The 25,359-nt window shown below is 41.9% G+C and overlaps 1 protein-coding gene across 1 annotated transcript in view; it reads right to left on the bottom strand.

Moving 5' to 3' along the window:
• The window catches only part of SLC27A4 (solute carrier family 27 member 4), an 81,905-nt gene that overhangs the window by 13,436 nt on the left and 43,110 nt on the right, over positions 1–25,359 (bottom strand). Inside the window, exons 5-12 of the mRNA XM_089668985.1 lie at positions 12,584–12,653; positions 12,412–12,503; positions 10,151–10,260; positions 9,851–10,060; positions 4,959–5,085; positions 3,940–4,077; positions 2,020–2,184; positions 1,742–1,888 (exon numbers count right to left, since the gene is read on the bottom strand). Of these exons, the coding sequence (XP_089525111.1) occupies positions 1,742–1,888; positions 2,020–2,184; positions 3,940–4,077; positions 4,959–5,085; positions 9,851–10,060; positions 10,151–10,260; positions 12,412–12,503; positions 12,584–12,653 (1,059 nt within the window). The remainder of the gene's footprint in view (positions 1–1,741; positions 1,889–2,019; positions 2,185–3,939; positions 4,078–4,958; positions 5,086–9,850; positions 10,061–10,150; positions 10,261–12,411; positions 12,504–12,583; positions 12,654–25,359) is intronic.

Here is a 25,359-nt window from a genome sequence, read left to right as displayed (position 1 = left end):
CTTTCTTCCACGTCTTTCAGGTTTTGGTTGCCATTTTAAATCATTTATGATCATTTTAGCTGAGCAGCCTATCATTTTCTGCACTTCTTTATATGTTTTCCCCTCTCCAATCAACTTTTTAATCAAGGTACGCTGTTTTTCTGAACAATGTCTGGAACGCCCCATTTTCCTCAGAATTTCAGAGCGAAATGCACTGTAACCAGCATGTACAACATTTGCTGCCTTCCTTCCTTAAATAAAGGGCAATAATTGCCACCTGTTTTTCAAATAATGAATGACCTCACTAATAGAACTCCACACTGCTATTATTTTGAACATGCCCCTTTCAATTAGTGATTCAATTACACAGAATCAGCAGCCTGCATGTCATGACTGTTGGGTCTGTTGGATTTCTATTACTCTACTACACCTGCTAGTAAAGTATTTGTCATGTAGAAATATCATTTCTACCAAAAACAGTGATTGATCAGGTTAGTGATGTCTGACTGCTATTATTTTGAACACAACTGTACATGTACTAGCAACGGCTTCCACCTTCCTGACTGCAAGATATTTAAACAAAGGGGAATTCTCCACAAACTATGACCTTTATTAAAGAAACTAAAGGATCCACCACAGCTGGAGATGGCCATATCTTAAGAAAATCCTTTTCAAAGGAGTAACACAATAAAAATCACTGTTGCAAAACACAGCAGACCCAACTACTTTAACTCCTGGATAAATTCAACAAAAAATGACTGGTACAGAAAAACCCGTGTGTCCCAAAATCTTAAATATATCCCAGACTGCATTAATTAGCACTGACACCAACTCCTTCTCCTGGAGTAAAATTAATCTGGATACTTTGTTGTGGTTCCTGAGGAGGCTGAATTTGCAACTTGTCATCAGGTGCAGAGACTGCATCTGCTGCTTGAAAATATATCGCTTTGGACCCCTCTGAAGACACAGGGGGAGGCAGGAGTTTCTTACTAGCCCTGAACTGAGAAAAAGCATGTTCTATCTGCGACTGAAAACCTTGCATTATAGATGCCAGGGAGTTTAGGGATGAGGATGGCCCCGTGACATCCAAGGCTCGGAGTGGTGAACCAGAGGATGAGATGAAGGCTTCAGGCCATGACTTGCTGGACAGACTACCAGGAATAATATTATCTGGCCTATCACTCAGCTAGTGACTTTCTGTAAACGTAAAACCAAAGGAACTAGAATTTCTAGCGAGGAACCAGTCCTAACTTCTAGATGCTAGGGACTAATAATAAAGCCTGTTCCTCATAGCATTTAGCAGAGGAACATTGCTGCAATTGTATCTGCGGCCTGAAAAACGTTTGTGAATGAAACCCCAAGCCTGCATGCAATAACCAGAACTGGCTGTAATAGTGATAACTTGATTTGGAACCAAGCAGGTTGTTTCTGATTGTTAGTTGAGACCTTTAGCTGTCAGTTACAGCCCAGGTCTGAAAACTAGGAACACGGAACCCGCCATCAAATGAGGAATGTAGAATATTAATCCCTCAGTAATCAAAATTAAAAATGGAGCTTTGGTTAAGATGTTCAGAAAGTGTCTCTATGGACCTTCTTGACCTTTCAAACTAACATGTCATGAAGACTTCTTGAAAGTTGTAAACTTAAAGCTCTTAATCCAAATCAATTACTTGTGCTGTGTATATATCATTACAACAATAGATATTTAAACAGTCCTCTTTTTAACAATGAGGCAGGTCTCCCTAAAGTCCTCAGCTCCTACCTGTTTTGTTCACCTCTGGCAACAATCTGAGAAAGACCGGATGTGCATATCCAGGCAGTGACTTTTTAAGATCTTGGATGAACTTCTGTAAATCACATTTACGATCAGGGTCAGCAACAGCTGCCATACCTGCTCTTCCTTCTGTTCCTAGAGTGGGAAAGGAGTTCAGGAAGATTTTATACAAGGCTAGACAGGGCAAGTGCATCAATATTTAGTTTTGTAAAAATATAGATCAGGTGTAGGCAGGCCATGCTTGAAGAAGGTAAGCTCAGTCTTACCTGTCACCTCTACTCCATAGACCACCACATCAGCTTGCCCAAGGAGTCTGCTGAGTATTCCTTCCACCTCTGTGGTTGACACATTCTCTCCTTTCCACCTGAATGTGTCTCCTGTTCGATCCCGGAAATACATGTAACCATAGTCATCCATCACCAGTACATCACCTGTGTCAGAATAGGCAAATCTGGGTTAAATATTAGGTGTAATAGCTCAGATAAATATCTGGAGTTCCATTAAGAACTTTAAAGTATCACTAAAGGCAATTTTGTTTTGTTTAGGATAAAGTGGAGAAGGATTAGAACACCCGTCAGTTTTTATTGCTGTCTGTGACCCCATTGGGAATTCTCACCCTCTCTATTTGTCCTGTGTACCATCATCAAAAACTAAAAGAAAATCCTAAATTTTTGGTTAACATCAGAACAGGAATAGAGGGGAAATCTTCCAATGGGAACACTAGTTCTGGTTACCCTGGAGACACCCCAGGACTCACTCACTTTGGAGAGATTTCCTTTCACTTCCTGCTTTGGCTATGGGACAGGACGCAAAGGGAAATCTCCCCTATGGGACTGAAGAAAAAAAAAAAAATTAAACAAAATAAACAGGGGTTATAACCATCCCTTACTCCAGTGTTTCTCAACTCCAGTCCTCATGGACCCCCAACAGGTCACGTTTTCAGGATTTCCCTCAGATGAAACAGCTGTGGTAATTACTAAGGCAGTGAAACTGATCAAATCACCTGTGCAAAATAATGGAAATCCTGAAAACATGACCTGTTGGGGGTCCATGAGGACTGGAGTTGAGAAACACTGCCTTACTCAATCAAAATGAAAACAGAAAGGTTTGCCTTTAGTGACATTTTTAGCATTTCTAGCTAACTCTCAAAGGAAAGTCAGAAAGAAAACACCTACTTATTCAGGCAAAGAAAAAAAAAAAAAAAAAAGGATTGACAGGGATTCAATTAACAAAAACAAATTCAGTACATCTCTGCAGTACATGCATATTTCAAACCTTTAGAAACGCACTGCAAGGAGAGAATATTTCCCAGTGACTTGCTAGAAGTCCAGAGCCTAACTTATAGTCACGGCAAAAAATAATGGCACCCCTGCACTTCCTTCAGATAATGCCCCACTTCGTCCAGGAAACTTGCAATTACAAACGTTTTGGCATTCTCATGTTTAATTCACTTGTTTGTATTGGATGACACAAAAAAGCGAACAAAAAAACAAATCTGACACATTGCGTTCAAAACTCCAAAAATGGAATTGACAAAATTATTGGCACCTTCTCAAAATTGTAAGAAATAATTGAATTCCAAGTTTGTGATGCTCCTGTAATTTGTAATTAAATTCACTTGTATCAATTAACAGGTGCTGGCAATATAGAAATCACACTAGCAATCAGTTAAAATGGTGAAAAATGGACTCAACCTTTCCGTTGGGTGTCTCTGTGTGCCACATGGAGCATGGAGAAGAAAGAGCAGCAAAGAATTGTCTGAGGATTTGAGAACAAAAATTGTGGAAAATCATGGACAATCTCAAGGTTACAAGTCCATCTCCTGTTTTGGACTACAGAACACCCTCACTCTACATTATAGAAGGAAAAGGTGTTCTAAAGTTTAACAAGGAAGAACTCAGGCATGGATTATAATACTGCTGGGAATTTCAGTGGAGAGGAGGCACTGCTAAAATAAGAAATTAGGAGCTCACTTGATTTCTGTCAGAAAAAAGGGCATTTTTCTGTACTTGCCGCATTCTTAAAAAGACAGTAAACATGGTGAAATGTGCATGTACTGCAGAGATATACGGAATGTTTTTTCCCCTCTAGATTTACACATTACTTCACACCCCCTTATGGTGGCCCACTGAAACTGAGAACAAAGACAAATGTCTTATTTTCTCTGATTCCACACTGAATCTTACCAGAAAGATATGCCATGTCACCATGTCTGAAAACATTTTTGGCTATTTTCTTGCTGGTCGCAGACTCATTCACGTAACCGTCAAATCTTCTAAGTGGGTCTGATTGGATAATTCTTCCAACCAGCTGTCCAGGCTCTCCTATGAGAAATAAAGATGAGTATATAAGTCTCACTTCCAGAAAACAAACCCTAAAAAATAGCTGTAATTACTCTAGGTATCTATAGAAATGACAACCCAAGTGTTTGAAAGGCAATTTTTAACACTCTGTTTCTGCTTTAGCTGCCTGTGTTTCTCATTCAGCCACTGTTTCATTCAATTAACTGGGTCCAAACATACACAAAAAACATCTGCCCACTTTCCCAACCTTCAAAACTTCTGGCATTTTTACTGTCCTAAACACAGCTGAACCCTCACCACACTGATGTCACAATCCCAAATACCGATGTCACATTTCCCCACTATGATGTCATATCGCCAAACACTGCTCTCTGATCCGCACACAGACATATACGCAAACACTGCTCTCCTCATCTTCTTACACTAATGTCACTTTCTCAGACACTGCTCTCTGATCCTCTACACTGATGTCATAACCTCAAACACTCCCCCCTGTGGTTGTGACATCAGTGTGGGGGAATCAGAGAGCAGTGTTTGAGGTTGTGGTATCAGTGTACGGATCAATGCCCTACACACTAATGTCACAAACTCAAACACTGATCTCGGATCACATACACTGATCACTCAGTTCTTGGTCTTCAGTGAGCAGAGCCAATGACTGTCAGTCACCAGCTCTCTGTTCTGCCCCTCCAGTGCTCACTGGAGCAATGGGAGTGGCTAGCTTAGGCTCTTAGCAGTGCGCTGAAAAGGCTGAGCAAGCTACCGCTCAGGAATCTGGGCAGATCCCAACATTAGAATCGGGATCTCTCCAGAGTCTGGAGTGGCTGAGTGAGCTGTGGCCCTACTTCTCCTTAGTGCAAAAGTCTTACATAATAAAAAAATTCATTTCATGTTGGACTCACCTGGCTGGCAAGAAATACAGAGGCCTTCAGGGCTTCGAATGAGCTCCATTGTCTCTTCATTTACCTTCATCAACCGAATTGGATAAACGAAAGGTAGGATACGGCTGTTAAATCCACAGGATCCCACCTAGATAGAAGATAGTACCATAAGATATCAGTTCAAGGTTAAAATAAACATTCCCTTTTTTCATTCCATAAAAAAGGGACTCAGATATATATAATTTTGATATACAGATGGGAAAGAGAACGAGGGGCAGAGAGATTGACTTTTTATTTATCTACGACGCTACAAACATTAGCAAACTTTATAGAGGTTTTTTTTGCCTTCTTCTGGATTAACTGTGGATGTAGGGCTCTGTATGGGAAGGTTTCCCATTTATTTATTCAAATCATTTTTTGTACTGGTTGCACTACTAGATGGACTTGACGTCTTGGAAAGGAAGTTCTAAGAAGGTGAGCTGTAAACAAATTTCCTAACGTGTGATTAAATCATAATGATTCCCCCTTCCATTTTAAAGTAGATTCAATGATAGCTAAAAATAACAGTCACATAACTAATAATATCTGCCAGGTGCTAGGGAAAAATAACACAAGCAACATAGCTTAGTGAATTCTGTCTACAATCATTTAGGAATCTAAATGCTATGTGAAGCTCAATCGCAACTGCTTAACAAGGTGAGGCTATTTCTTGCAAGCATTGCCTTTTCCTTGTAGCTTCTGTGAGTGGAACTGTGCATTATCAACAATTATAAACAAGATAAGGCAATAGCAAAAGTCACTTCACCGATTCCTCACACTGTGGATTTGTGTAAGGTATATATGTACAGATCCCCCATGGCAACTACAAACAGAAGAGGTCTGAAGAACAAATTACTGAAATATTATAAAAATGTGGGGAAGGCTGTAACTTATGTTGAGAAAACGTAAAATGGACATAAATAGGATTGCACCGTACTCCCTGTAAAATCCTTTACTCTGCATTTAAGGGAGGACACGGCTCTGCTTTAGATCATTACCTACATTGTATAGTGCCACTTTCAGGAGTAGGACAAAAGGCACAACTAAAAAAACAAAAACAAGAGACAGCCCAGGGGTGGCCCTGCTGCTGGCAAAACAACCCCCACACCCTGAACACACACGCACACACTTTAGATTAAGCTGAGTTAAATGATACAGCAATGCAAAAATCTACATATTTAAACATAAAAGCTATATTGCCAAAAGTATTGGGCCGCCTGCCTTTACACACACATGAACATTAATGGCATCCCAGTCTTAGTCCGTTGGGTTCCATATTGAGTTGGCCCCGCCCTTTGCAGCTATAACAGCTTCAACTCTTCTGGGAAGGCTGTCCACAAGGTTTAGGAGGGTGTCTATGGGAAGGTTTGACCATTCTTCCAGAAGCGCATTTGTGAGGTCAGGGACTGATGTCGGATGAGAAGGCCTGGCTCACAGTCTCCGCTCTAATTCATCCCAAAGGTGTTCAATGGGGTTGAGGTCAAGACTCTGTGCAAGCCAGTCCAATCCCTCCACCCCAAAATCTCTCATCCATGTCTTTATGGACCTTGCTTTATGCACTGGTGTGCAATCATGTTGGAACAGGAAGGGGCCATCCCCAAACTCTTCCCACAAAGTTAGGAGCATGAAATTGTTGAAAATATCTTGGTATGCTGATGCCTTAAAAGTTCCCTTCACTGGGACTAAGGGGCCAAGCCCAACCCCTGAAAAACAACCCCACACCATAATCCCTCCTCCACCAAACTTTACACTTGGCACAATGCAGTCAGGCAAGTACCGTTCTCCTGGCAACTGCCAAACCCTGACACATCCATCGGATTGCCAGACAGAGAAGCATGATTCATCACTCCAGAAAACACGTCTCCAATGCTCTAGAGTCCAGTGGTGATGCGCTTTACACCACTGCATCCAACACTCCACATTGCACTTGGTGATGTAAGGCTTGGATGCAGCTGCTCGGCCATGTGAACCCATTCCATGAAGCTCTCTACGCACTGTTGTTCTGCTAATCTGAAGGCCACATGAAGTTTGGAGCTCTTTAGCTATTGGCTCTGCAGACAGTTGGCGACGTCTGCGCACTGTGCGCTTCAGCATGCGCTTACACCGCTCTGTCATTTTACGTTGTCTACCACTTCATGGCTCAGTTGCTTCCACTAACAGTTGGCTGTGGAATATTTAGTAGTAAGGAAAATTCAAGGAAGGACTTATTGCACAGGTGGCAACCTATCACAGTATCACGCTTTGTAGAAGCAGTCTGCATTCTTAGGTGCATGATTTTTTATACTTGTGGCCATGGAGACGATTGGAACTCCTGAATCCAATGATTTGGAGGGGTGTCCCTATACTTTGGGCAATATAGTGCGTGTGTGTGTGTGTGTGTATATATATATATTTATATATATATTTTTTTTTTTCATATTCATTGGAGGGTATATCTCTGCTTTAGATCACCACCTACTTCAAAGAGAATGATACAGGCCAGCAAGACTGCCACCTGCAAAACTTTGTGCCCAAAACTGGCATCAGATGATACTGCCACATCCACTTTATATAACCTGGTGAATGTATGATGACCAAGTGGCCTATTTTAAACCTGAGAAATGAATGCCTGATGGTGGAAAGCTCAGGATTTACTTAACACCCTCATAAAATGCACTCTACCGGAAACTGTAATTTTTGGTGCTTGATAGCATAACTTTGAACTATAGTTTGCTAGATCCAGCATGGGATGGTAGAAGTAGATTAGATTTGTAGATTTTTACAAACAAAGTAATTTTGTTAAACTGGGAATGTGAAATAGTGTATATATAAAGTATTTTGCTTGAAATAAAACTTCAACTTACTAAACCTTGTTTTTAAAATTTGTGATGATTCAGAAGCAGCAGAAACAGTGTTTCTGGAATGAGACCTGTGGAGGGAAAAGCTGCATGCACTTTCATTCTGGTCCTCATCATTTAATTCCATAAAGTATTCTGTAATGTCTTTAGGGCACCACTGTCATGCCAGGATCTGTTTTGTCATCCTTGTAGCATTTGGAAAAGAATATTTCTTCTCACAATACTTGCAATTTGCAGCTTTATTCTCTGGAAACATTTCCACAGTGCAATTTCTACAAAGTCTAGATATCAGTCTCACCATTTTACTGAGAGAAGGAAAAAACAAAATTTCCACACTAGACTATAGGTAAACATTATGCTGTGACAATAGAGAACATTAATAGGAATCATTTAAAGGTTATAAAGATAAACTAATTTTCCAGACAAATTTATCCTCTTAACTGTTAAGGCCTGAGAGGACAGAACTATCATCTACTGTATCTCAACAATTACCTGTAGGAGGAGCAAGATGGAGTCCACAAACAAACTAAACTTGAGCCTTTCCCCTACAGTGCCCCCTAGTGGAGGAAATGCATATTGCCTTTGTTTGACAACTGCATTGAGAAGTACAGTGTTACTTAAATTGTATTCCAAAACCTAAAAAAACAGCTTTGAAAAAAAAAAACGTTTTTTCCCCAATTTTTATGTTGTTTTTTTTTGCCATTCCCCTCCCTACTTGGGACAAAGTGATAGAAGCACAATGTCCTCATTCAAGTTGAAAGTTGATATCATCTTAGCCAGAAAAGAGTCTCGGGTGTAAGATGACCTTATCCTTATGAAGGTCCAAAAATGGAAGTTGCCAGCTCTGACACTCTGCACACCGAAGGAATAACTACTAGGAATAACACTTTGAGAGAGCATTAGCAGCAGGATCTCCTGAATACCCTCCAAAAGGTGACAGCATACAGGGTACACGCTGCTCAATCCCATGCTCCTAGATGTGTCTGTGGGCCTGCTTGGTCCGCTACCACAATCCGTGAACATGAGGAAAAGAAGTAGCAGCACTCCAATACACAAACAGCAGACTCCTTTATTATTCAATCCATGAAGATAAAAAAACAGCAATACACGGCTATGGGAACATCAGTAGACGTCTTTCACACTCCTTTAGTGCTTATTCATTATATTATATCATTAATGAAACGTTTTCTGTTTGTATATTGGAGTACCGCTATTTCTTTTCCTCATGTTCACCCTCCAAAGGTGGTTTCTGCAACACTGCCAATTCTGGGGTAAGGTCTCATGGTAATAATGGTGGACTAACTGGAAGGACAATGTGCTTAATGTGACTAGACCAGCCTTACTCAACCTTTTTACCCCAGTGAAACCCTTAAAATATTTTTCAGGTCACGGGGAACCCCTGCTAGAAAGGTTTATACTTAAGGCTTATAGTGCATTATGATCAGCAAGTTGTAGAAATTTAAGAAAAAAATAATGTGGCATAACTTGACTATATGACTCCCAATGCAGATCATATTTAACACCTACCTGCTAACATCAAAATTATTTCCAAGCATAATATAATATGAAATTAATAGAAATAACAGGAGAGAAATAAAGAAAGTGAAAATTGTAGTGTCTCCCAGCGCTAGTGGTGGCATTCCCCCCAATGCTAGTGGTCCATGTAAAAGTGGTGATCAGTGAAAAATAGCCACTTGCCACTGGTGGTTAACATAGGTGGGAGATTCATTTGCCAAAGTTCACAAAAAAACAAAAACATTTTTCTAGCAATCTCAGGAGAAACCCTAGGGTTCCACAGAACCCAGGCTGAGATAGGCTGCTGTAGGCCAATAACTGAGCTTGTTCCACAATGTGGGAGGTTTTGACTACTAGCAGTCGCTGCCCCTGCAAGTGGCAATATACAAAAGATGATGATCTAAAGCAGGGCTGTAACCTCCAATGAAAAAAGTGAAAAATGTGGTACAGGTAGACAATTGTTACCTTGCACAATACAATTCCTTTGCCACACAAAGACATAAACACCCACAACACACTCACATTGTTGTCAAAGTTGCCCAAGCTGCAGTTACACTCTGTGGCTCCATAAAACTCTGCAATCTGAGGGACTCTGAACCGCGTCATAAACTCTTTCCAGATGGCGGGGCGGAGTCCATTGCCCAAAGCCATGCGCACATGGTGCTGTGCCTCTGTGTCTCGCACTGGCTGGTTCAGGAGGTATCGGCAAATCTCACCAATATACTGGACAATCTGAATAGATAATACATCATATCAGCATGTGACAAAACAGTAATGGACAACTTCTATTAGCATATTCAGAAAAATACAAAGGTTTCTTACTGTGCAGTTGTATTTAACACAATCATCCCAAAACCGTGATGCGGAGAATTTCCTCTTGATGACAACTGTCAGTCCGAGGACGATACACTGACCCATTCCAACAATGTTCCCTGAGAAATGAGAATTTATATTAATTTACAGCAATATCAAAAATGTTTCACAACAAATAGACATTTAGAAGTTCAGCATCATATGAACCACTTCCTGCGAGCCCAGGGCCCGCTTCCTGGGGAACATCATCAAGCAACCTGGACTCACAGTACTCATAGAACAAGTGGTACACACCTACCACTATGCAAGTCCAATAGTCCAAGTAGCATTATCTGATCAGCCAGAAGATTGCAAGAAAAAAGGCCTTAATAAAGCAGTTGAAGTGGTTTTAAATGCAGAAAGTGTGTTACCTTAATGCTTGCTATGCATTAAACACCTCCCATCCAGCCGTTGTATATAAACGGCCGGACGGTGGCAGTGCAGGGGCGGGTGGTCGTTTATAAATGGCCTCCCCGCCTCCTGCCTGTGCGCGCAGCACTGCGCTCTGGTGTCCACTGTGTCTTCCGGACACAGTGGAACACTGATCATCGTACGGGACCACTGTGCGAGGCCCCGATCACATGCAGAGTAGTAAGCAAGATGTCACTTCTGACATCATTGCTTACTACGTGTGAAATCTATGAATGATCACAGAGGTCACATGGTACAAGGCTATTCACAACAGCCTTGTACCTTGTGACAAGCTGTGACCAATCACAGCTCTCACAGTATTTCTCAATAACTGCAAGAATGCAGCCAGAGAGAAGAAGAAATGATTGCTTTTACAGTCTTTATGGGTGTAAAAGTAATCAATGTAAAAAAAAAAATCTTCATCACCCCCCACAAGTAGTACAGTGTTAGTATGGTGACACTGTACTGCTAGGGTGACCGTATGTAAAAAAACAAATAATAATATAAAAAATAAAATAAAAATGTAAAAATTTTTTAAAAATTATAATTTTTGGTTATAAACGAATTTGGGTTATTATTTTTTTTACTAAAACAATAACTGTATACATTTTGGCAAAGATTTATGATTAAATATTATTTATTTGCAAAGTTTTATAAGAAAAACACTTTTCAAAATTTTTGGACTTTCATTTATATAGCAAAAAAAAAAAAAAAAAATCCCAGTGGTGAATAAATATCACCAAAATAAAGCTTTATCTGTCTCAAAAAATGCAAAAAAAATCATATGGGTACAGTCTTGCATAACCGTGCAATTTTCATTCAAAGTGCGATAGCGCTGAAAGCTGAAAATTGGCCTGGACAGAAAAGGGGTAAAAGTGTCTGGACTTGAAGTGCTTAAGGTACAAAAAAAAAAAAAAAAAAATTCTGCATGCAGCTCCCCCCCCAGCCTTCCCCTCCCCTAAATACTTACCTGACTCCAATATTTCAATCCAGCGATGTGTACAAGAGCAGTGTCTCTCTCCATAATGGGCTCAGAGACAGCAACACCAGCCATTGCCTCCCGCTGCTGTCAATCACAGCCAGTGAGGAGGGTCGGGGGGACGGGACCAAGCCACTTTCTGTGTGTCTATGGACACAAAGAGCCAGCTGGGTAGCAGTTATGGGAGCACTCAGTGAAGAGAGCCAGGAGTGCAAGCGGAGACTGCAGAATAAGAGTACCAGGGCTGCTCTATGCAAAACCATTACGCAGAGCAGGTAAGTGTGACATGTATGTTATAGAAAAAAACCTTTACAATCACTTAAAAAAATATATATTGGAGGGACCATTAAAAAGAATTCAGCTTTAAAGTGGACCTATACTGACGTTACAGAGAATATCTCCACTTGTTAACTGTGGCAAAGCAGTATATACAGTATATATTAACGAACACACAGAATGAATCTGGTAAATGTATTGGTATCAAGGCTTCAATGACTCCTGGTCAAAAAAGGGGTTAACAAAAGCAGACAGGACAATGCTGTGCTGCCCATAGCAAGAGATTTTTTTTTTAGGTCTACATGCACCTAAAATTACAGCTGAAATAGAACTGGCTGCTATGGACAACACATAATTCCTTCGGTTTTGTTTTTATACGTTGGTCTATATGTTGGGAGCCAAGAAATGTAAAAAAAAGAATTCTCATGAAGAGACCAAAATCCAAAGTCCAAAAGGCCAAACTCTGCAATCAGTGGAAGAGGCATTCTGCTCTGTATCCTCATTACATACATCTTTATGAGTAGGCACTAACAGCCTATTAAGCACAGTTACAAGGGAAGGTTACCTGCAGAGTGGTACAGAGGTAGGCAGTCATAAATGATGTCATCGGATCGCATGCCGAACCCATAATGCACCAAGGCAGCCATGCGGAAATATCTGCAAACAAAGGGCATGTCAGTGCTTGGGATTTCTGGCCTTGATGTCGGAGTGCTGCAATAAACAGAAAATGTCCTCACCTGCTGTGCACCACTATCGCAGCTTTGGGAAGTCCGGTTGTCCCAGAAGTGTAGATATAAAATAATTTATCTAGAAATGACACAAAATGATTTAGACAATTATCTGCAATTTCATTAGTGTCTCTCAAATACTATCAATAAAAAAACAAGATGGTACAAGTTCACATAAAACACAGAATGACCAATATTTTTTATCAAAGTTTGCTTTCTGTTGTCAGAAACTTTGCAGCATTTTTTGACCAAATCTGTTTTATTGTGCTAGGCAGGAAGGAAGAACATTGGTTAATGTTGCTCATCACCATGATTGTCATGTATTACAAAGGCAACATCAATAAATAGAATTAAATGCATTGAGATTTTCAGAAGCAGCATAGAATTGGTCATTTTCCCTTGCACCTTTAAGAGGTTACTGTGTCACAGAATACACTGATCCTGCCTCCTGAACTACAGAGGAGCTGAGAGAAGTTTCAGGAGGCAGAGTCAGTACAGGAATCACAGCTTGCAGGCAACAAGGTATCATGGGATATGCAGTCCATAGAAATTGAAAGTAAACAGCTGAGGAAAAATCTACAGGCCATGCAGGGAATCCAGGAAGTTGTGGAAAGTGGAGCAGCTGACAGACAGAACTCACATGAAATATATATATATATATATATATATATATATATATATATATATATATATATATATATATATATATATATATATAAATAATATTATGTCTGCAATTACTATTTTTTTTAAGGATGTCATTTGATAGATTTAAAGGATATCTGTGGTCACGGCATACACTTAAATTTTATAACATCAGCATTGTGATAGCAATACAAACTAATATATATATATATATTTTTTTGTATTTATTTTCATTTATATTCTAGTCCTGTGATCCAGACACTCTGGTCAGGAAGCACATCCAGATACTGGGCCATTCTACACTACACACCCTGGTCCAGAACTCAGATATGACCATTATTGAACAATGAAGGAGCAGCAGCACAATGAGGTCATCCCTCTGCTCTCTCCTCCTATTAGCATGTTCATAGACAGCACTGTGCTAATAGGCTTGGTATTTTGCTGTTACAGCAGAGTACCCTTTCGTAGTTAGGGCGTGTCAATGTCATCAAAATGACTGTTGTGCCAAAAATTCTCTATCTGCTTACTACCATACCCATTTGGTTACCTCCCTTGTTTCTAAGCAGGCTCGTGGACAATGCACTACATTTATTTGGCAGCGGAAACAACAAGATTAGCATATGCTATACTTCACAGAAGTAAAGAGGATGGGGGACTAGGATTGCCTGATGTTAACGTATATTGTAAAGCTATGGCGATGGTCTGCATTCTTAACTGGCATCATAACTCTAAGGATAAAATTTGGGTTACCCTTGGAAAATCCTTCACAGGACATAACCTAGTGAGAGCCCCATGGATACCGAAAGGAGCCAGATTATCCGAATGGACATCCCCATTCATTCACACTACCTTAAATCTTTGGGACCGAGTAAACAGAGCAGGGAGATTTTCTCCCATGACCTCACCCTTGGCCTCATGAAGGTTTCCTTGGCTTCTGCTGAGTGAGGATATTGCTTTTCTTCAAAGCCTGGTATAAGGGTGGTGATACTACTTGCTCCAAATTTGCAGCTAGGGGCCACCTTCTACCCCTGGATCGGCTTCAGCAATCCCTTGGTAGGTTCCCCATGAATCCATGGTGCCATAGGCAAATGCATGCCTTCCTGCAGAAACTGAACTCAAAATTAAGGCCTAACAATACTTTAAACATTTGGGATAAAAGGTGGCGGGCGTTATCATTAGCGGTACACATGGATTCAAAGATTGTTAAACTTCTCCTTACCACCCACTCTCAGACAGTGCCGTACTTTATACAGGAATGGAAAACAAAACTGGGAGTTGAATTTACGCCAACTCAACTGCACAAAATTATCTCATGTATCCTTCATTAGTTCCAAGACCCAGGAATCCTGCTACAAGTTTTTCTCCTGTTGGTACAAGTTGCCCTCACATTTACCAGGATTTTTCCCGGAGCAGACCCCAGATGTTGGTGAGGATGTGCCCAGAATGGCACATACCTACGTCTATGGTTGAACTGCCCCAAGATTCAGAATTTTCGGAATGAAATTTCCCCATGGATTCAGAAAACTACCCTTAAGTTGATCCAGTTCACCCCGCTCCATTACCTATTCCATGATACCCCCTGTTCTGTTAAGTTGTACAAAAATAGTGTAACACCGCCTACACCTCTTAAAGGCCGCTAAGAGACTCATTCCTAAATTTTGGAAACAGACAACACTACAAGAGGTTGAAAAGGTCATGGAGGCTGAGAGGTCGTATTCATCTCTAAAGGTAAACTAGAACAATTTCAGAACATCTAGTCTGGCTGGAAGTACTATTCACTAGAAATAGACAAACTGGTCCCCAACAATTGCCAGTTGCAGATAGATCACTCTGTGGTTGAGGTTGTCATTGTCACCTCAACTTAATATTGCTTTGATTCCTTTGCAGATCCCTTCTGGTGACATTCTTGTACTTTTTGAAACATGATTGGACATTGCTTTTTGGATATTATAAGATGGATTACACTCTTGTTTATTACCTAAACCCTGTAGCCATAGTTTTGTTTTTATTACTAGGTCTTCTTTATTACTTGGTTTTTTCATATGTAGCTATGAGCTCTTTATTTTCTGCCCTCTTTCATGATGAGGTCGTTAACTTTGCATTTTGCACTTCAATGTGTACTACTGATGTAAGTTTGTTGCTCCATCACTGTTGGTTGTGGCTAGCTGTCACTGGGTTTACTTTCTAAAAAGTAATTTGTTTTTGTTTTTTTTACACACACACAAAATTGAGTACTGTTATGAATGATCCATCGCAGAAATGAACAATACTCCCTTTTTCATCTTTTTTTGGGGGGGGGGCTGTATGTTTCATCCTAACCAAACCTAAGCCAAAACCTTTAATAAACAGAATTTACCAAAAAATGGTGGCCATTGTCCTTCCCCCATAATCTGCCCTGTGTGGCTAATAAATGCACATGTCCCCCCAGCTGCCTATTGGGAAACAGAGTAGTCCTTGATTTCATGATCACTATGTCAACATTGCCATGGGGCTTAATTCACCACATTAACAAGACCAAGATAATGGACTCTACTGTAAAAAAAGACAAATATTTGCATCGGAGTCCATGAGATTTGAAGATTACTTTCACGTGCTGAAAATAGCACACCTAAAAGATGGCCATACACACTCAAATAATTTTGTTACAAATAGTTTGTTTTTTAACATTCATTTGATTTTCTAATGGTTAGTGGGGTTAAAATTGATGATCGTTTTCGGCTCCAGTGATGAGAAAATTTGATAAACAGTATGGAAATTTTTTCTAGATCAAAATGAAATTAGAACTGTGCAAGTTTTCATTAAGGAAAAATAATACATATTATATTGAAACCTGCTGCATGACACCAGGAACTCTAAAAAATAAATAAATACACCTCGAACTCCATTCAAATAGCAGGTCTTGACAAAAGGCTATTAAAATTAGCTGACTCAGTGCTGGCAATAAAGAATATTCTGAAAAAGCATTTTTGTATGCTGGAAAGAAAATCCTACGGTGTGTAGCCTGCCTTAGGTTTGTGTTAACGTTTTGTGAATAGAGCTTAGAGTGATCACATGCCGGCTGGAGGCTTCATGCACACAGTCTTTAGCCTATAACGAGCACGGTCACCTTTAGTACATCTGTTTAATTAACAGATAAAAAGTGTAAAAAATAAATAAATTACATATTATATAAACAAACATTTTTGCATATTTTTTTTTTTTTTTTTTTTTTAACAGTTGCATTTATTTAAATTGTACAAAGGTACAAACAAACAATCCAAGGTACATGAATCCAATCAAGCATTTAGTGTGTGAGTATTACCTGCGCAGAGGACTAATTAATTAGACTGGCTTCTGCTAGCAAAATCACAAATGTGTACCGGTGAACAAATGTGTGAGTGCAAACATAAAAATTGCTGCGCTGCCTCTTTCAAAAACTACTGTAAATAATTAATAAATTAATGAACTCCCTACTAGACAAAGAGTCCCCACAAATGTGCATGTGCTATAATGCCCCGTGGGCTGGCAATTATATTCCTCCTCCCCAGTGACTAAATCCTAAATAAACCAGTAAGTAAATACAAGGTGTTTAAAGGACAATAGTGCTAAAAATAGCACATATACAATGCCATAAACTATGTAAACAGTGAAATTGTATAAAACATTATATATATATATATATATATATATATATATATATATATATATATATATATATATATATATATATATATATATATATATATATATATATACACACACATACACACACACACACACAATGTGCAAACATATAAAAATTGCACTTGCATAAAAACCATGTTTATGGAACTTTAAATCCCAGCAAAAAGCAATTCCTTCTCAGAGTACAAGTGTAGAGCTATCAAGCCCCGCCCTACATGTTTTTTCATATGACGTCATCAGGAGTGGGGCTTCATAGCGCTACACTTGTCCTCTGAGAAGGAATTGCTTTTTTGCTGGGATTTAAAGTTCCATACACATGGCTTTTATGCAAATGCAATTTTAAATGTTTTTTTACCCAATAAATACAGTGTTACGCTATGGTAGCTTCTCTTTGATGTTTTTACAGTGGTGGAGGACTACTGTGCAGGTTCCAGGAGTTTTGTCGCAAACGATTGATCTAGAGGTGTTTCTACTATGGAGTCTGTCATCAGTGTATAGAGGTGTCAAGACCACACAGACGGCCAACTTTCCTGCAGGAAAGCGCTGCAACATCTTATGCGATATCTGACCTACCATTCCAGGTGGTCAATTATCTGTGGTGAGTGGGGCTCTGGATGGGGAGCACTACGCACAGAGAATTGCTATGAATAAGAAGATTTATTACTATATCACTTAATATTCACACCGGATGCGAATGGGGGTTTCTTTGGGATTTTTTGGGAACTTTCCATTGTTTTGGAACTTTTATATGTTTGCACATTATTGGGACATACATATATAAACAGTGAAGGAAGTAAGTATTTGATCCTCTGCTGATTTTGAATGTTTGCCCACTCACAAAGAAATGATCAGTCTAAAAATCGAATGGTAGGTGTATTGTAACACAGAGAGACAGAATAGCAACAAAACATTCAAAAGAAATGCATGTCTAACAAATTATGCACTGATTTGCATGTTCATGAGGGAAATAAGTATTTGATCCCCTTCACAAAGCATGACTTAGTACTTGGTGGCAAATCCCTTGCTAGCAATCACAGAGGTCAGACATTTCCTGTAGTTGGCCACCAGGTTTGCACACATCTCAGGAGGGATTTTGGCCCACTCCTCTTGGCAGATCCTCTCCAAGTCATTAAGGTTTGGTGGCTGACGTTTGGCAACTCGAACTTTCAGCTCCCTCTACAGATTTTCAATTGGATTAAGGTCTGGAGACTGGCTGGGCCACTCCAGAACCTTAATGTGCTTCTTCTTGAGCCACTCCTTTGTTGCCTTGGCCGTGTGTTTTGGGTCATTGTCATGCTGGAACACCCATCCACGACCCATTTTCAATGCCCTGGCTGAGGGAAGAAGGTTCTCACCCAAGATTTGACAGTACATTGCCCTGTCCATCGTCCCTTTGATGCGGTGCAGTTGTCCTGTCCCCTTAGCAGAAAAACACCCCCAAAGCAGAATATTTCTACCACATTTGACAGTTGGGATGGTGTTCTTGGGGTCATAGGCAGCATTCCTCCTCCTCCAAACACGGTGAGTCGAGTTGATACCAAAGAGCTCGATTTTGGTCTCATCTGACCACAACACTTTCAACCAGTCCTCCTCTACATCATTCAGATGTTCAGTGGCAAACTTCAGACGAGCCTGGACATGTGCTTTCTTGAGCAAAGGGACCTTGCGGGCACTGCCGGATTTCAGTCCTTGGCGTAGTGTGTTACCAATTGTTTACTTGGTGACTGTGGTCCCAGCTGCCTGGAGATCATTGACAAGATCCTCACGTGTAGTTCTGGGATGATTCCTCGCGATCATTGACACTCCACGAGATGAGATCTTGCATGGTGCACCAGACCTAGGGAGACTGACTGTTGTTTTGTGTTTCTTCCATTTGCGAATGATTGCACCAACTGTTGTCACCTTCTCACCAAGCTGCTTGGTGATAGTTTGGTAGCCAAATCCAGCCTTGTGTAGGTATACAATCTTGTCCCTGACATCCTTGGACAGCTCTTTGGTCTTTGCCATGGTGAAGAGTTTGGAATTTGATTGTTTGATTGCTCCTGTGGACAGGTGTCTTTTATACAGGTAACAGAATGAGAATAGCAGCACTCCCTTTAAGAGACTGCTTCTAATCTCAGCTTGTTACCTGTATGAAAGACACCTGGTAGCCAGAAATCCTGCTGAATGATAGGGGATCAAATACTTATTTCCCTCATGAACATGCAAATCAGTGCATCATTTGTTAGAATAGCAACAAACAATTCCAAAGAAATGCATGTCTGTCTCTCAGTGTTACAATACACCTACCATTCGATTTTTAGACTGATCATTTCTTTGTGAGTGGGCAAACATTCAAAATCAGCAGGGCATCAAATTCGCATTATACAATTTCACTGTATACATAGTTTATAGCATTGTATATGTGCTATTTTTAGCACTATTGTCCTTTAAGCACCTTGTATTTATTATTGGTTTATTTAGGATTTAGGGAGGAGGGATATAATTGCCAGCCCATGGGGCTTAATAGCACATGCACATTTGTGGGGACTCTGTGTAGTAGGGAGTTCATTCATTTATTTGTAAATTAAAGTAGTTTTTGGGAGAGGCAGCACAGCAATTTTTATGTGTGCATTCAAGCATTTAGTATACAGTAAATAAGCAGTATACACTAGTGTTCCAAAACCGAGGAATCTTACAGTGTCATCCTGTTAGTCTGAGCATACTCAAGCACGTACATAATATGGTCCAGGTGTTAACATCCCGCCAGGGAAAGGAATTGAGAAGAAAATCAAACAGCGTGAGAAGAAGAAGGAGGGGAGAGGACTGGGAAAGGTAAGATAATGAAGAGGGAGAGAAAGAAAAAGGAGGAAAATAAAAGGGTAAAAGAGGAAAAGTAGACAGCACAAGTAGTAGCGTATTGGTCAGGTACTGCAAACATTTGACAGCAATGAACTGGAAACACCATAACCTATATCGTAAGGCCCTGTGCCTCCACCCACCCAGCCCAGATTTTAACAAATTTAGCTGGACATGTGCAACTCATACATAAGTTTATACAGAGGAAGAGCACCATTGATTGCTGCCTTCCAACCAGAGACTGTGGGTGGGGTGGACAGCTTCCATTTCAACAAAATTTCCCTTCTAGTGCAATATAAATAGAAAAAAGACAAACAGTTTGCTATGCTTAGATGCCTCCACAAGATCAGTAAGGCCCAACAACATTATCAGCAGATCCATGGAAACGGATAGATCGCCAACAGCATTAATAGTGTCTAATACCCCAGTCCAAACAGGATATCGCTTTGTACATTCCCAAAACATATGGTTGAACGTGCCCACTGCCATATCAGAGCAAGGACATGTTGCTGATCTATCAGGATATATCACAGCCAGTCACCGAGGGATGTAATATACTCTCTGGATAAATTTTAGTTGTATAAAATGATTCCTGGCTGAGATCATAGTAGGGAGGCATTGCAGAAGGCAATCCTCTCAATCATCCTCCGTCAGGGATGGATGGTCTGCGTGCCATTTACTGTAAAGCGTCTGCATTCGAGGGGTGGTTAGGGGTGATAGCAGGGAGTGGAGGATAAGGGTTTAGGCAAATCCTCCTCTATCAACAAGCTTTCCAAAGGGTCAGTCTGTATGACAGGAGAAGGGAATTGAGCGGCAATAGCATGTAGCAATTGTAAAAACCGGAAAAACATCAGGTTAGGCCAGTGGTCGGTAAGCCGCGGCTCGCGAGCCACATGCGGCTCTTTACACACTCTAATGCGGCTCTTCTGTGTGCCGGGCGCCTGCTCCCCTCCCTCCTCTCAGGCGGCCGCCCCAAAAGTCAGGACTCTGCAGCTAGCCCAGCAATGGGCACACTACGGCCCGCGGGCCGTATACGGCCCGCGGGCCGTATACGGCCCGGCGGACCTTTTAATCCGGTCCGCGGAGCGTGGCAAACATTGGCTGTCAGGAAGTAGGCGGGGCAGCGTGACGAACTCCTCTCCTCTCACAGTCCGCCCTGAAGACCGGAACGGCGCGGGAACACGGCGAGAGGAACGCGCGGAGCAAAGGTAAGTGAATTGACGCAATATGGAGAATGAATTACTATAGGGGGGATGAATTACTATGGGGGATGAATTACTATATGGGGGATGAATTACTATATGGGGGATGAATTACTATGGGGGGGATGAATTACTATAGGGGGGATGAATTACTGTATGGGGGATGAATTACTATATGGGGGATGAATTACTATATGGGGGATGAATTACTATATGGGGGATGAATTACTCTATGGGGGATGTATTTTCAGTTTTAAAAATGTGGCTCTCAAAATAAATTTCAATCGTGGTTTTGGCGAGATTTGGCTCAGTTGAAAAAAAAAGGTTGCCCACCACTGGGTTAGGCGAACCATAGTTGTGTTTAAGTTTGCCGAAAGAAAGACACCGCAAGGCATAATATGTCGCAATGTTTTAATGCCGTATTGAGCGCACACCACAGGATCCGGTATTGTGTGCAGATGAGGGAGTGTAGGGTTGCCCCAGAACAGCGTGTAAGGGGAGTAGGTGTTATTTACATCATATTGCACCCTAGCCTGTCACCATACCTCCAGGGTCGCCTGCAAAGGGAGTAGTGATGGACTTTGGGCCCCTATAAACAAGTTCCACATAAGAGCCCAGTATAGCGGCTTCCAGGATCACCGCTGCATGATCCCTAGGCTGGGAGTACCACCAACGCACCGTGACCAAGACAGCCTCCCAGTAGTATAGAAGTAGCCTAGGCAGTGCCAGGCAGCCACAATTAACTGGTAAGGTAAATTGGGAAAGTCTAGGGGCCCTCCCAGCCCAGACAAACACAGAGACAATGCCATCCACTCGATGGAAAAAGGAAAGCAGGATTTGTATAGGCGTGTCAAACAAAGTAGAGAAACTTAGGTAGAAAAAACATTTTAAAAAGATTTACTCGGCCAATGGTGCTAATAGGAAGGGAAGACCAGGCGTTACATTTAGTCTGCAGCTGTTGTAAAAGAGGATGACGATTGTCCAAAAGATATTTAGTCCGGTCACGCTGACCCACAATGCCCAAGTATTTAAATTTGGAGACCGATTTAATAGGGGCAAATTAAATGACAGGCAAAGGTCCCGACGCAAGAGGAAATAGTATTGACTTCTCCCAATTTATGCGTACTCCAGAGTAACCACCGAAGTGATAGATAATGTCAAGTGCCTCATTTAGAGATAGATCACAGTCCTTCAGATATAAAAGAGTGTCGTCTGCATACAGGGGAACTCGATCCTCCCAGTCGCCTACCGGAAGTCCTCGCAAGGTATTGGAAGAGCGGATCAGACAAGCCAAAAAGCTTGATCGCCAGGGCAAACAGGCCCGGTGACAGTGGGCAACCCTGCCAAGTGCCCAGGTGGACAGCAAAAGGGGGAGAGAGTATATTGTTAGTATGGGCTCTTGCATATAGTGTACTGTATAGGCACTTGACCCATGAAATGAAATTGGGGCCAAATCCAAAACGCCTCAGAGTCTCCAACAGGTATAGCCATTCAACCGAATTGAAGGCTTTTTCAGCGTCCAGGGACAGCACTACACCAGGTTCATCGCTGTCACTAGCTATAGTAAGTGAATAATCTACTTATATTGATGTCAGTGCCTTTACCCGGCATGAAGCCCATTTGATCATTGTGTACTAACTTAGAAATAACCGAGCGCAGCCTCCCAGCAAGCACTTTAGCGAGTAATTTCGTGTCACTGTTCAACAGGGAAATTGGATGGTAAGAGGAGCAGTGTGACGGATCCTTTCCAGGCTTTAAAATCACTACTACCACCACTTGGAGCATAGAAGAGGACAAAGTTCCCACCTCATGTAGGGCAATAAAAAAGGTTTGGAAGCGGGGAACTAGTTGTTCAATGTAGGTTTTATAAAATTCAATTGGAAATCCATCTGGACCCGCCGTTTTGCCAGATTGCAGAGCACCAATCGCCTGCTGGATCTCCTCCAAGGAAACTGGAGCCTCCAATTTTCCCCTCTGGGTCGGAGAAAGAGATGGTAATTCAACAAGATACAAATACCGGGACAGCTCCTGTGATGTATAGGTAGTTTTAGAAGATTATACTGTAAAGTTGCATAATATTCAGCAAAACGATGGTTAATTAAGACTGGATCAAGGATCCTAGAGCCATCCTCAGCTTGTATAAGGGCAACGTTAGTCATGGGAGTTTGTTCCATAGCCAACCAAGCCAACAGGCGTCCAGCTTTGTCCCCTTGTTCGAATATACACTGCTTCTGGTGGAGCAGCTCCTTCCTGGAGGCCTCTGTTCATAAAAGTAGGGCCTCCCTAATAGCCATTTGCAAGTGGTGATGAGTAATAAGATCAGGGTTAGACACAACTGGATTCAGATTCCTGCACCCGCCGGGTCCACCATCTCCACCTCTGACCTGCAGCCCCCCAATTGGGGTACGGTACTGTGCCCTAAGGGTAGCCTTACAAGCCTCCCAAGTAACAGAAGACACAGCGGTATCTGCATTAGAGGCCCAGTACTGTTTCAATGCCTCCTCCATGGGGGATTTCACCTCTTGGTCACTTTTCCAATAGCGGGATAGTCTCCAAAAATGTTCCCCTGGGGCATCAGAAATACTCAAGCAGAGAAGAAGTGGAGCATGGTCAGATATACCCCTAGGAAGGATTGCAATCTCCTGGAACCTTGCTAAGAGTGGAGGTGTAACATAGCAAAGGTCAATTCTAGACTCTGTTCTATGTGATGCCAAGTGGCAGGTATAAGCCCTAGTCTCAGGATTCTTCTAGCGTCACACGTCCGTGAACTGGTAAAGCTTTGCCCACCTGGCCAGGTCCAACTCACTGCTGGCTTCAGGATAGAGTTTATCAACACTAGGGTCAGGAGTGAGGTTAAAAATCGCCAGGAAGAAGAATATGGCATGTGGGATATGAAGCCAAGAGCGGGGCCAAAGCAGCCAAGGAGTGCATGGAGGCAGGAGGCGGAAATTAAAGGCCAAAAATTACCATTTCAAAGCAGTTAATCATTTCATGTATCAAAACATACTTGCCCTCAGGATCCAGCCTGAGATGGAGAGTGAACGGTAGTAATTTATGACTAAGAACACTAACTCCTCGGGCATATGAAGAATACGTAGCACTGTAATAGTGTTCGACCCAAGCTCTCTTTAAGCTAAGTACTCTACGGCCCATCAAATGGATTTCTTGCAAATACAAATGTGTGGACAATAGGATATGAGAAATTGGAAGACTAAGGAACGCTTCCTAGGGGAATTTAAGGCCCCGCACATTCAAGGAGATACATTTCAGATCAGGGGGCACCATGATATAGGTGTTCTAAAACAGATTTACGGCCTCTCAGACCGAATCCCGAGAAGAAAACACAGAAATGTAAGTCATACATCAGAAAAACTTGTATATCAAGCTTGATACCATACAGAAACTGGACCACTTGAGATAGCAAATGTACCTTGCAATACAGAAAAAAAACAAACTCCCAAAAAACAACCAACTGCTGGCATCTGGGGGGCCCTCTTGGCCCCAGAATGTGTCAAGATCTCTCGGAATCAGCCCTATGTCAGTCTGCAGATTTCAATTTTCGTGGTGAGTACCGCTTGACAATTGGTAATTGCCGTCATGAGAGAGTTGAAGTCCGCAGGTGGGTTGGGCTCTTGTAAGGAAGGTGCGGCCATTGTTGTTACCCCTTTAGCTCCTGCGGCCGATTGGTTTTAGCAGTTTGTGTAGTTTCGGATAGTCTGCCAGCGGCCAAAGGCTTGCCACTAGTCATCCCCAGGCCCCATCCACACAGGTAGAGAAATGTGGTTACTATAATAATTGGCTCTCATTACAGGTATTCGGCACACATTGCCCTCACACGTGACTAAATAAGTATAAATGAAGCTGTACTTATGTATGGGGCATATGGCTCTTCCTGCGGTACCCCCAAGTGGCTATCACCCTGAAGATGGAAGGGAGGTTTGGGTCGTGGGCACAATTGGTGCCCTCCCCGAACACTGGAGCCCCAGACCGCACAGGAGATATACCACACCGAGGCTCCGATGCGGGACCCGGCAGTTCCCCTCCGTTGTTCAACTCGATGGGCGCTGTGGAGGTTGAGGGTGGGTGATCTCCAGCAGGATTCTAGCCCCGGCTGAGGAGTCAAGTAGCATGCAGGCCGCAATAGATCGCAGGCAACCAGAGCTTTGGAGGGGGTGTATATAGCCCGGATTCTAACACCTCCAGGCAGCAGCAACCCCCAGCAGGTCCCCCGGCATGGAAGAAGCAGCGCTACCCCGGGGATGGGTACACAGGCTTCACTGGCCTGTAGGCGTCAACAAGCCGCAGGCGTCCAGCAGCTCCTATTATCTTCTCCCAGGCAGCGGACTTATGGTACAGCAGCCCAGTCGTCATGGCAGCGGCAACCCGGATGGGAACCAGTCCCGGTCTGCATGGAGGCCACCGTAGGCCTCGGATGTC

The sequence above is a fragment of the Staurois parvus genome, unplaced genomic scaffold (genome assembly GCF_062004578.1).
Source record: "Staurois parvus isolate SC_StPar_1 unplaced genomic scaffold, SC_StPar_1.0 ptg000068l, whole genome shotgun sequence".
In the NCBI taxonomy this organism is placed as follows: domain Eukaryota; kingdom Metazoa; phylum Chordata; class Amphibia; order Anura; family Ranidae; genus Staurois; species Staurois parvus.
This window is presented reverse-complemented; position numbering and strand designations above follow the sequence as displayed.